General features: G+C 46.0%; 1 protein-coding gene across 2 annotated transcripts; it reads left to right on the plus strand.

Annotated features, from left to right (window-relative positions):
* The first annotated feature begins 8,094 nt into the window (after positions 1-8,094).
* On the plus strand, positions 8,095-9,228 carry LOC125523241 (stress enhanced protein 1, chloroplastic-like). 2 transcript variants are annotated; one of them, XM_048688293.1, is made up of 4 exons: positions 8,095-8,288; positions 8,461-8,511; positions 8,679-8,836; positions 8,932-9,228. In XM_048688293.1, the coding sequence occupies exons 1-4, from the start codon at positions 8,228-8,230 to the stop codon at positions 9,034-9,036; spliced, it is 375 nt and encodes a 124-aa protein (XP_048544250.1). In that variant the 5' UTR covers positions 8,095-8,227; the 3' UTR covers positions 9,037-9,228. The 2 variants fall into 2 exon arrangements, with proteins under 2 accessions (XP_048544250.1, XP_048544251.1); XM_048688294.1 differs by having other exon boundaries at positions 8,098-8,288; positions 8,461-8,508.
* Positions 9,229-10,522: the final 1,294 nt, after the last annotated feature.

A 10,522-nucleotide genomic window follows, 5' to 3' on the forward strand; every position in this document is an offset into this window, starting at 1 on the left:
ATTATTAATTTTGCATCTTTTGGCATCAATATTATGAATATGTGTATCACTACGATTGAGATTTAATAAACCATTCACATTGGGTGTATGACCATAGAAGGTTTTATTCATGCAAATAGAACAACAGTTATTCTTTGACTTAACTGAATAACTGTATTGCAATAAACATGATCAAATCACATTCATGCTCAAAGCAAACACCAAATAACATTTATTGAGGTTCAACACTAATCCCGAATGTAGAGGGAGTGTGCGATGGTGATCGTATCAACCTTGGAATCACTTCCAACACACATCGTCACCTCGCCCTTAACTAGTCTCTGTTTATTCTGCAGCTCCTGTTTCAAGTTACTAATCTTAGCAACTGAACCAGTATCAAATACCCAGGGGCTAATACGAATACTAGTAAGGTACACATCAATAAAATGTATATCAAATATACCTTTGTTCATTTTGCCATCCTTCTTATCCGACAAGTATTTGGGGCAGTTCCACTTCCAGTGACTATTTTCTTCGCAGTAGAAGCACTCAGTTTCAGGCTTGGGTCCAGCTTTGGGCTTCTTCACGGGAGTGGCAACTTGCTTGCCATTCTTCTTGAAGTTCCCTTTCTTTCCCTCGCCCTTTTTCTTGAAACTAGTGGTCTTGTTAACCATCAACACTTGATGCTCTTTCTTGATTCTACCTTCGCTGATTTCAGCATCGCGAAGAGCTTGGGAATCGTTTTTGTCATCCATTGCATATTATAGTTCATCACGAAGTTCTAATAGCTTGGTGATAGTGACTAGAGAGCTCTGTCAATCACTATCTTATCTGGAAGATTAACTCCCACTTGATTCAAGCTATTGTAGTACCCATACATTCTGAGTACATGCTCACTGGCTGACCTATTCTCCTCCATCTTGTAGGGAAAGTACTTGTTAGAGGTCTCATACCTCTTGACACGAGCATGAATCTGAAATACCAATTTTCAGCTCTTGAAACATCTCATATGCTACGTGGCATTCAAAATGTTTTTGAAGTCCCGGTTCTAAGCCGTAAAGCATGGCACACTAAACTATCAAGTAGTCATCATATCGAGCTTGCAAAACGTTCATAACGTCTACATCTGCTCCTGCAACAGGTTTGTTACCTAGCGGTTCATCAAGGACATAATTCTTCTGTGGAGCAATGAGGATAATCGTCAGATCACGGACCCAGTCCGCATCATTGCTACTATCATCTTTCAACTTATTTTTCTCCAGGAACATATAAAAAATAGGGGTGCTATATCATGAGTTATTGGTCTACAACATAGATCTACAAATACTATCGGGACTAAGTTCATGATAAATTAAGTTCAATCAATCAAATTACTTAAGAACTCCCACTTAAATAGACACCCCTCAAGTCATCTAAGTGATACGTGATCCAAATCAACAAACCCATGTCCGATCATCATGTGAGATGGGGTAGTCATGAATGGTGAACATCTCTATGTTGATCATATCTACTATATGATTCACGTTCGACCTTTCGGTGTCCAGTGTTCCGAGGCCATTTTGTACATGCTAGGCTCTTCAAGTTTAACCCAAGTATTCTACATGTGTAAAACCATCTTAGACCCATTGTATGTGAACGTAGAGTCTATCACACCCGATCATCACGTGGTGTCTCGAAATGATGAACTTTCGCAACGGTGCATACTCAGGGAGAACACTTTTACCTTGAAATTTATTGAAGGGGTCATCTTATAATGCTACCATGGTTCTAAGCAAAATAAGATGCATATAAGATGAACATCACATGCAATCAAAATATGTGCCATGATATGACCATCATCATCTTGTGCTTTTGATCTCCATCTCCAAAGCATCGTCATGATTTCCATCATCACTGGCTCGACACCTTGATATCCATAGTTGTGTCATGGTCGTCTCGCCAACTATTGCTTCTACAACTATTGCTAACTCATAGCGATAAAGTAAAGCAATTACATGGCGTTTGCATTTCATACAATAAATAGACAACCATAATGCTCCTGCCGGTTGCCTGATATCATACAAAACATGATCATCTCATACAATAACGTATATCGCATCATGCCTTGACCATACCACATCACATCATACCCTGCAAAAACAAGTTAGATGTCCTCTACTTTGTTGTTGCAAATTTTACATGGCTGCTATAGGTTTCTAGCAAGAACCGTTCTTACCTACGGCAAAAATTACAATGGTGATTCGTCAAGTTTGCTATTTTAACCCTCTTCAAGGACCAGCAGTAGTCAAATTCGATTCAACTAAAGTAGGAGAAACAGACACCCGCCAGCCACCTTTATGCAAAACTAGTTGCATGTCAGTCGTTGGAACCGGTCTCATGTGTGTGGACATGTAAGGTTGGTCCGGGCCGCTTCATCCCACAATACCGCCAAATCAAAAATAAGACATTGGTGGTAAGCAGTATGACTATCACCGCCCACAACTCTTTGTGTTCTACTCGTGCATATCATCTACGCATAGACCTGACTCTGATGTCACTGTTGGGAAACTATGCATGGAAAACGAAAAAATCTACGCACACTCAATAATCTATCCATGAAGATGCATAGCAACGAGGGGGAGAGTGCGTCCACGTACCCTCATAGATCGTAAGCGGAAGCGTTTCACAACGCGGTTGATGTAGTCAAACTTTCTTCGCGATCCGACCGGTCTAGTACCGAACGTATGGCACCTCCGCGTTCAGCTCGGTGATGTCCCTCACCTTCTTGATCCGGGAAGACGTCGAGGTAGTAGATTAGTTCCGTCAGCACGACGGTGTGGTGACGGTGATAGTGAAGTGATCTCCGCAGGGCTTCGCCTAAGCACTAAGAAAATATGACCGGGGTGTAAACGGTGGAGGGGGGAGCCTAGCACACCCAGGTGGGAGGGAGGAGCAGCCATAGGAGGCACCCAAGTAGGAAGAATCCTACTTGGAGTCCCTCCCAAGGCGCCCCCTGCCATATATAACCGAGGGGGGAGGAAAGAGGGGAGAGGGAAGGAAGTGGGAATCCTAATCCACACTTTCCTCTCCCTTCCCCCCTTTCCTTCTCCTCCTAGGCCGGCCCATATGGGGGGTGCACCAGCCCCTTGTGTCTGGTGTGTTTCCCCTCTTGGCCCATAAGGCCCATATCTTTTGCCAAGGGTGCCCGGAACCCCTTCCGGTGACCCAATAAGTACCGGTACCCCCCGAAACACTTTCGGTGTCCGAATACCATCATCCTATATATATATATATCAATCTTTACCTCTTGAACTTTTCGATACTCCTCGTCATGTCTGTGAGCTCACCCAGGACACCAAAAAACATTCGGTCACCGAATCACATAACTCATATAATACTATATCATCATCGAACGTTAAGCGTGCGGACCCTACGGGTTCGAGAGCTATGTAGACATGACCGAGACACCTCTTCGGTCAATAACCAATAGAGGAACCTGGATGCCCATATTGGCTCCTACATATTCTACGAAGATCTTTATCGGTCGAACCGTTATGACAACATACATAATTCCCTTTGTCCATAGGTATGTTACTCGCCCGAGATTCGATCGTCGGTATCTTCATACCTAGTTCAATCTTGTTACCGGCAAGTCTCTTTACTCGTTCCGTAATACATCACCTCGTGACTAACTCCTTAGTCGTTTGCTTGCAAGCTTATGATGTGTATTACCGAGAGGGCCTAGAGATACCTCTCCGATACTCGAAGTGACAAATCATAATCTCGATCTATGCCAACTCAACAAACACCTTCGGAGATACCTGTAGACTATCTTTATGATCACCCAATTACGTTGTGACGTTTGATAGCACACAAGGTATTCAACCGGTATCTGGGAGTTGCATAATCTCATAGTCGAAGGAATAAGTATTTGACATGAAGAAAGCAATAGCAATAAACTGAAAGATCATTATGCTAAGCTAACGGATGGGTCTTGTCCATCACATCATTCTCCTAATGATGTGATCCCGTTATCCTATGACAACACATGTCTATGGTTAGGAAACCCTAACCATCTTTGATCAACGAGCCAGTCCAGTAGAGGCATACTAGGGACACAGTGTTTGTTTATGTACTCACACATATATTTAAGTTTCCGATCAATACAATTCTAGCATGAATAATAAACCTTTATCATTAATAAGGAAACATAAAATAAAAACTTTATTATTGCTTCTAGGGCATATTTCCTTCATGTAGAGCATCGGAACATGCCTCTATTGGATCTCCTCAGAACAGAAACTGGCGGTGACGAAAAAATGGATAAAATATCTCGTATGTTTTCTCTATTTAGAAGAATTTATGGCAGTGGGATGGATGAAAGACGATGGAAGTGGGGCCCACATGGCCAGGGGCGCACCCTAGGCCCTAGGCGTGCCAGGTGGTCTTGTGGGGCCCCTTGGCTCCTCTCGTTCTCCCCAGATGCTTCCTGGAACCTTCGTGCTACGAAAAAAGTACTAAATTGGCATGGTATTTTGACCTCGGTAGATATAGATTTCTGAAAAACAAAAAACATGCAGAAAACATGAACTGACACTAGACACTAGATTAATAGGTTAGTCCAGCAAAATAATATAAAATGCTACAAAAAGTATTCAAAAGTGATAATATAACAATCAAAAATTATAAATGTGTGTGAGACGCATCAAAGGTAAAGCAGAGTAGATGTGCTTTGGGTCAGAGAACAATTGCTTATTTGGGACATGTTATTAGTCATGAAGGAGTGAGTACAAATCCATGTAAATTTACAGATATAGCTGAATGGCGTGTGCCTACTTTAATGCAAAAGAAATTAGAGGTTTTCAGGGATTTACCGGCTATTACAGGAAAGTTATTAAGCTAAAGCTCTCAGTCAATTACTTACAAAAAGAGTTCAATTCTTGTGGACCTCTCACACTAAAGTAGTTTTCCACACATTAAAGCAAGCTCTTATGTCAACTCCAGTTTTGGCTCTCCCAGATTTCAGTAAACATTTTGTCATTGAAACTGATGCCCATGACATAATATTGGAGTTGTGTTAATGCAATCTGGGAACCTTCTTGCTTATGGCCTAAAGCTTTAGTCCATAAGAATCAATATCTCGTGGTGTATGAAAAAGAATATTTGGCCATTCTGCTAGCAGTTGAACACTGGAGACCATGTCTTCATGTTCATGAGTTTACAATTAGAGGTGATCGAAAGATTTTAGCTCACATAAAAACTCAAAGATTGCAAACAACATGGCTAACACAAGGATTTAGCAAAATGATGGGGCTACAATATAAGACTATCTACAATATAAGAATATCTTCATGCATTATTTTGTCGGATTGGCCTGAGAAAATTTATCAGAGACACATTCAAGTCATGTATCATTTGTCAGCATGCAAAACCTGAAAGAGTAGCATATCATGGGTTACTCTGTCCCTTACCCATTTTAGGACAATATTGGGAGATGGTTACAAAGCATTTTATTAGTGGATTACTAGTTTCAGGCTAATACAATTGTATTTTAGTGGTGATTGACAAATTTACTAAATATGTCCATTTTGTTCTCTCCAACCTCCTTTTAATGCTCTGAAAGTAGCAGATGTGCTCGTTGACAATGTTTACAAGCTACACAACATGCCCAAATTCATTGTATTAGATAGAGATCCTATTTTCAACAGTACATTCTAGAAACTTGTGATGAAAGCTACTAGTAGTGAGTTGAAAATGAGCACTCCCAATCACCTTGAAACTGATGGACAAAGAGAAAGAGTTAATCAACTGGTGGAATGCTCTTTGAGATGCTTTATCAGTGCTCATGCTCACAAATAGTCTAAATGGTTATGTGAGTTCTGGCATAGTACAAATTGGCATTCTTCCTTAGCAAAACCCCATTTGAAATCTTATATGGCCATGCTCCCGGATATTTGGTATTTCTGCCATGATGTTGTTGCTTACATTGACATTACTCACTGGTTGGAAGTTGGCATAAAGGACTCTTGTTATTGATTTAATTAGACAAAGTTGCTCATACCTCAAGAGAGAATGAAATCTCAGGTTGATAAAGAAGAGAACTGAAAGTCATTTTCAAGTGGGTAGTCAAGTGTTCCTGAAGTTATAGCCAGATGTGCAATTCTCTGTGGTTACGAGAGCCAATCATAAAATTCTCTTTTAAATACTATGGGGCCTATGTCATCACTGAAAAGATTGAAGAGCTAGCTTGTTGTTTGAATCTTCCACCTTCGAGTGGAATTCACCCAATTATCCATGTATCTCAACTAAAGCATGTGTACTTTCCCACCATCAGGTACAATCAGCTCTTCCTCCTCCTGACACTCTTCTTGAGGTTCATGTCAAAATTCTGCAGCACCGTGTTCCTCAACGAGGACATCGTACCATTCTGCAAGTGATTGCTCAATGGAGAGGCACGAATGCTTCCGTTGCTACCTGGGAAGATTTAAATTATCTTCGCCAGCAGCTCCCTCGTCAGTGGCTTGGGGACAAGATGGTTCTGAAGGAGGGGGGGTTGTCAAGGGCGCCAGGGTTAGCGGGAATCCAAATTCAAGCAATGGGCCAGCGGCCCGACCCAGAAAAGAGACGCGACTTCCAGCCGGCTTGCAGGTCGTCAATTGGTCTTTGACCTAGTAACGTTTTTCCACATATATGGTTACCTAGCCGTAGCGTTTGAATGACGTAAAAAAAAGCTGCAGCAATTGAAACTTGGCGAGGAAGAAGTGGCCATTTGGCCGGCTTGTAATTTTGAATTGTAACGAGGTGAGGAAGGTTTGGTGGAATTCCTGTGCAATAAACCCTACTTCGGCCATGGAATTCGAACTTCGTGGTCTAGTTCGTGCTCCAAATGAGGATTTTGCCCTCCTCCTCTTCCTTTTTTCCATCCGACAGTGAGCTTGAAAATACTTGAAAGCTTTGTCTGGTGCCAGACCAGTAACAGTGCCCCACGAGGCACCCATGCAGTGCACGGCTTAAGTTTCACTATCTGCCGACTGCCGTGTTAAAAAAATAGTTTCACCATCTGCTTAGCCACGCACTGACGCACCCATCTCGCCCTCAGCTCTCATGGCACCCCAGCAACAGCTCCTCCTCCTGCTCCTCCTCCTGACCACGCCGTTGCCGCGGCCGGCCGCCGCCGCCGACGGGGCCGCTGGGCAACCGCCAATGGTGCATCCATTCTTCTACTACTCTCCTCCGCCGCCGTCGGCGCTTCCTCTCACCGTCCCGCCGCCGACGCCGACACCGTGCAGCTGCGGGCAGATGCAGCCGCCCACCGCTGCTTGCAACTGCGGGAGGATGCCGCCGCCTGGGATCGACCGCCGCAGCCCGCCGGCCGGGCGCCACGGGCTCCATTCCGGGTCCCACTCGCAGACCGGAGTGCAGCTCCATCCCCGGATGCTCTGCGCTGTCGTCGCCGCACTTCTCCTATGGTGGTGCTAGTCAGCCGCTGCTGTGCCACTCAGATCTGTATGTGCGTACTACTGTGCTATGCCATTACTACTTGCATGCTTGTTTAGGACAGGGGAATTTCATAGATTTCTGTGAGGATTATATTGTAAGTTGTTGCAGTGCACACTCAGTAATTCCGCAGGGTTCGATTAATCTGGCCATATGTATGGATTCGGTTGTTGCAATCCGCATTTGATGGAAGTTGATGACTGAAGAGGGTGTTGATGGCATGTATGCTCTGTGTCAACTTTGTGTTTGTAAAAGGTGGCCTGCATTTTCGCATGCAAATGCATGGTTACAACTTGTTTGCCTACTTTTCCTTTGTATGAAGAACACCACTAGACCACCCGGCCACGCCGGCATCCGCACGGATCTTAGAGACAGAGAGATTGTTTGGCGGAAGCTTGGGGCTTCAATGGTGTTAAAAGCTTGGGGTCTTGTTCTGGTTGTAATTTTACTGCTGTATTTCCGTCTCGATGTGTTCTTGCTGTGCCTGTAAAATGCACTGTTAAGAGTATCTTTTAAGATTGTAATTCATGTTAAGTCTTCCCCGAAGGTGGTGGGAGTACCTTGCTAAACCGTGACACTGTGTGCCTTGCGGAGTGAATGAATGAAATATCTGATCTGATGTGCCATATGCAGGCCAGGCACTGCTTGAACGTGCGGCTGCCATCGGTCGATCTCGTACCGATAAGGTGTCTACAAGGAAGCGGCTAGAAGCTGGTCCTCTCCTCCTCCTCCTCCTCCCTTCCCCACCTCACCGACTCCCACCCATCCATCCATGGCTCAGCGCCTCCCTCTCTCCTCCGCTGCTCCCAGCTTCCGTCTCGCCGCGACGCCAGGTAGCCATGCTCAGTCGCCTCTCTCTTTCTCTGCTCTCGCTTGCCAGGGCAGATTCCCGGCAAAAAAAAATCCTTTTATCCGCGTGCAGGAAATTGAAGTAGCGTCGTAAAACCTCGTGCCCTCTTGAGCTAGCTCCCTCTCCCTGACTAGCTTCGCGTCCTCTCCGTGCAGGCAATGGCGTCCCCCGCTTGTCCGTGACGTCGGCCCGCTCTGCTGCTCGTGGTAGTAATTTAAACTAGATCTTCCATTATTCTCTTCGGCAATTTTCTGTTCCCTTCAGTTTATTCTTACACGGCCGTCTCAAAGTGTAGCAATTTTCACCAGTTCGTATTGCCCAGAGCTGGCGTTTTGTCAAATTTCCGCTTACTACTCACCTTTGTACTTGGTAGTGAGCAGGAGGAGCGTGAGGCTCAAATCCCTGAGCGTGAGGTGCGAGCAGGGGTCCAAGGGCGGCCCCGGGCTGGACGTGTGGCTCAGCCGCGGCGCCATGCTCGCCTTCTTCGGGGCGGTCGGCGTGGAGCTCACCACCGGCAAAGGGGTGCTTCAGGTTCAGCAGCTCGCGTGCCACCTCTCTTTCCCTGTTTGATGGTAAAAAAAATGGAAGCGTGAGTGCGTGACTAGCGTTGCTTTGCTTCTCTACAGAACGTAGGGCTGATGGCGCCGCTGCCGGCGTTGGCGCTGGGGCTCACCGGAGTGGTCGGGGTCGTCACCGCATTTATCATCTTCCAGTCCGGATCGTCGGACTGATCAATCACTCGATGTTAATTTACACTGTTGTGAGAAAGGAAAAAAATATCTCGAGTTGTCTCTCTTGCTTCCCAAAGGCGTCTATGACCGAATTACTCTCGTTCAGTGGCGGGCATGGCATATTTTGTATTAGCATCTACCGTATTAAGTGTTACTATAACTTAATAATGACCGATCTAAATTGTTGATTTTTGTTTTATGTATAAAAAAAGTTCTTTTAGAAAAGGAGGTAAACCTCCTACCTCTGCATCAATCGATGCATGCAACCATCTTTATTAATTATTCCACAAAGGTTTGACGAGAACATGCATCAATCCATCCGAGGCCACCACTCACATCTATAAATTCGATAATGTGGAGTGCTCTCACTCCCCATATCTAAAACCGATGTCGTCGGTGATCCACCCACGTAACGTATCGGAACCAACAGTCGGTGTAGCAGAAAGCGCACACCACATGCACACGTTTTAGAAGCCGCCGCCATCATCATCAGACCACAAACTCATCTTCAGAAGAGAGATCCGCATCATTCTTGCAAGTCCAGACATCCGTCGACACCACCACGGCGCCCAACAGCGCCACCGCCCTGCGCTCATCCGTGCAGACGCGAAAACTCTGAAAGATCTGTCGTGTGTAACCTGCCAACTAGGCATGACTCAGTGTAGCACCCGTCGCCCAGGCATGGCTTGACAAATCCACTGAAGCTCCGTGCAAGACAAAGCCACTCCACCTCCTCCTCTGGCTTTCAGCGCTGCTCCACGAACGATGCTCCCAAGTGAGAAACGGCACCGCGGTACCGCCATCGTTCGATCTGAAAGATCAGATCCTAGGGTTTTCCCTGAAGCAGCACGAGTGAGTCAACAACAGTTACACGACGATGTCTTCATAAAGGTAACGGTGCAAAACGCCGCCATCGTCCGCGAACGGCTCGGTTTTCACCGGCAACTATGTCTCCCCAACTCACAGCTGGGACTACATGACGGATCTTGAGATCCGACCACCCAGCCTCAGGCCGACCACGTCCGGCGAAGGAGGTGGCCACCACCGCCACGCCCAGGGCCAGAGCCCCCAACGTCCTCGTGTTGCAGGTCGAGCCCAGTGGCAGCATGCCAATGAAGGAATAGGGATGGTACATGACAACAGCTTGTGCGGCCCGCCGAAGCCCATCTGGGATCAGATTAGGCACCCAAGCCGAGGCCGCAGGACCCATCGCCGTATGGCACACAGGCTTTGCCTGCGAGCCCCCGGCGGCGGCGGTGGCAGCGGTAGGTGAGATGGTGTTGGGGAGGACCGGAGGAAGGGGCGGGGGCTCTCCGGTGCGGCATGGCGCCGCCGCACAGGAGCGGGAGCAGGGGTAGGGTTAGGGAGAGAGGTGGGGAAGTTTTGACATGACACTGCTGCTAATCTGCGTCAATATGAAAAATTATAATGCAGGGAATTTTAACTGGGATTATTAAAGCTCATATTTAATTCAATCATACGATTT

Source organism: Triticum urartu, chromosome 7 (genome assembly GCF_003073215.2).
Source record: "Triticum urartu cultivar G1812 chromosome 7, Tu2.1, whole genome shotgun sequence".
Lineage (NCBI taxonomy): Eukaryota > Viridiplantae > Streptophyta > Magnoliopsida > Poales > Poaceae > Triticum > Triticum urartu.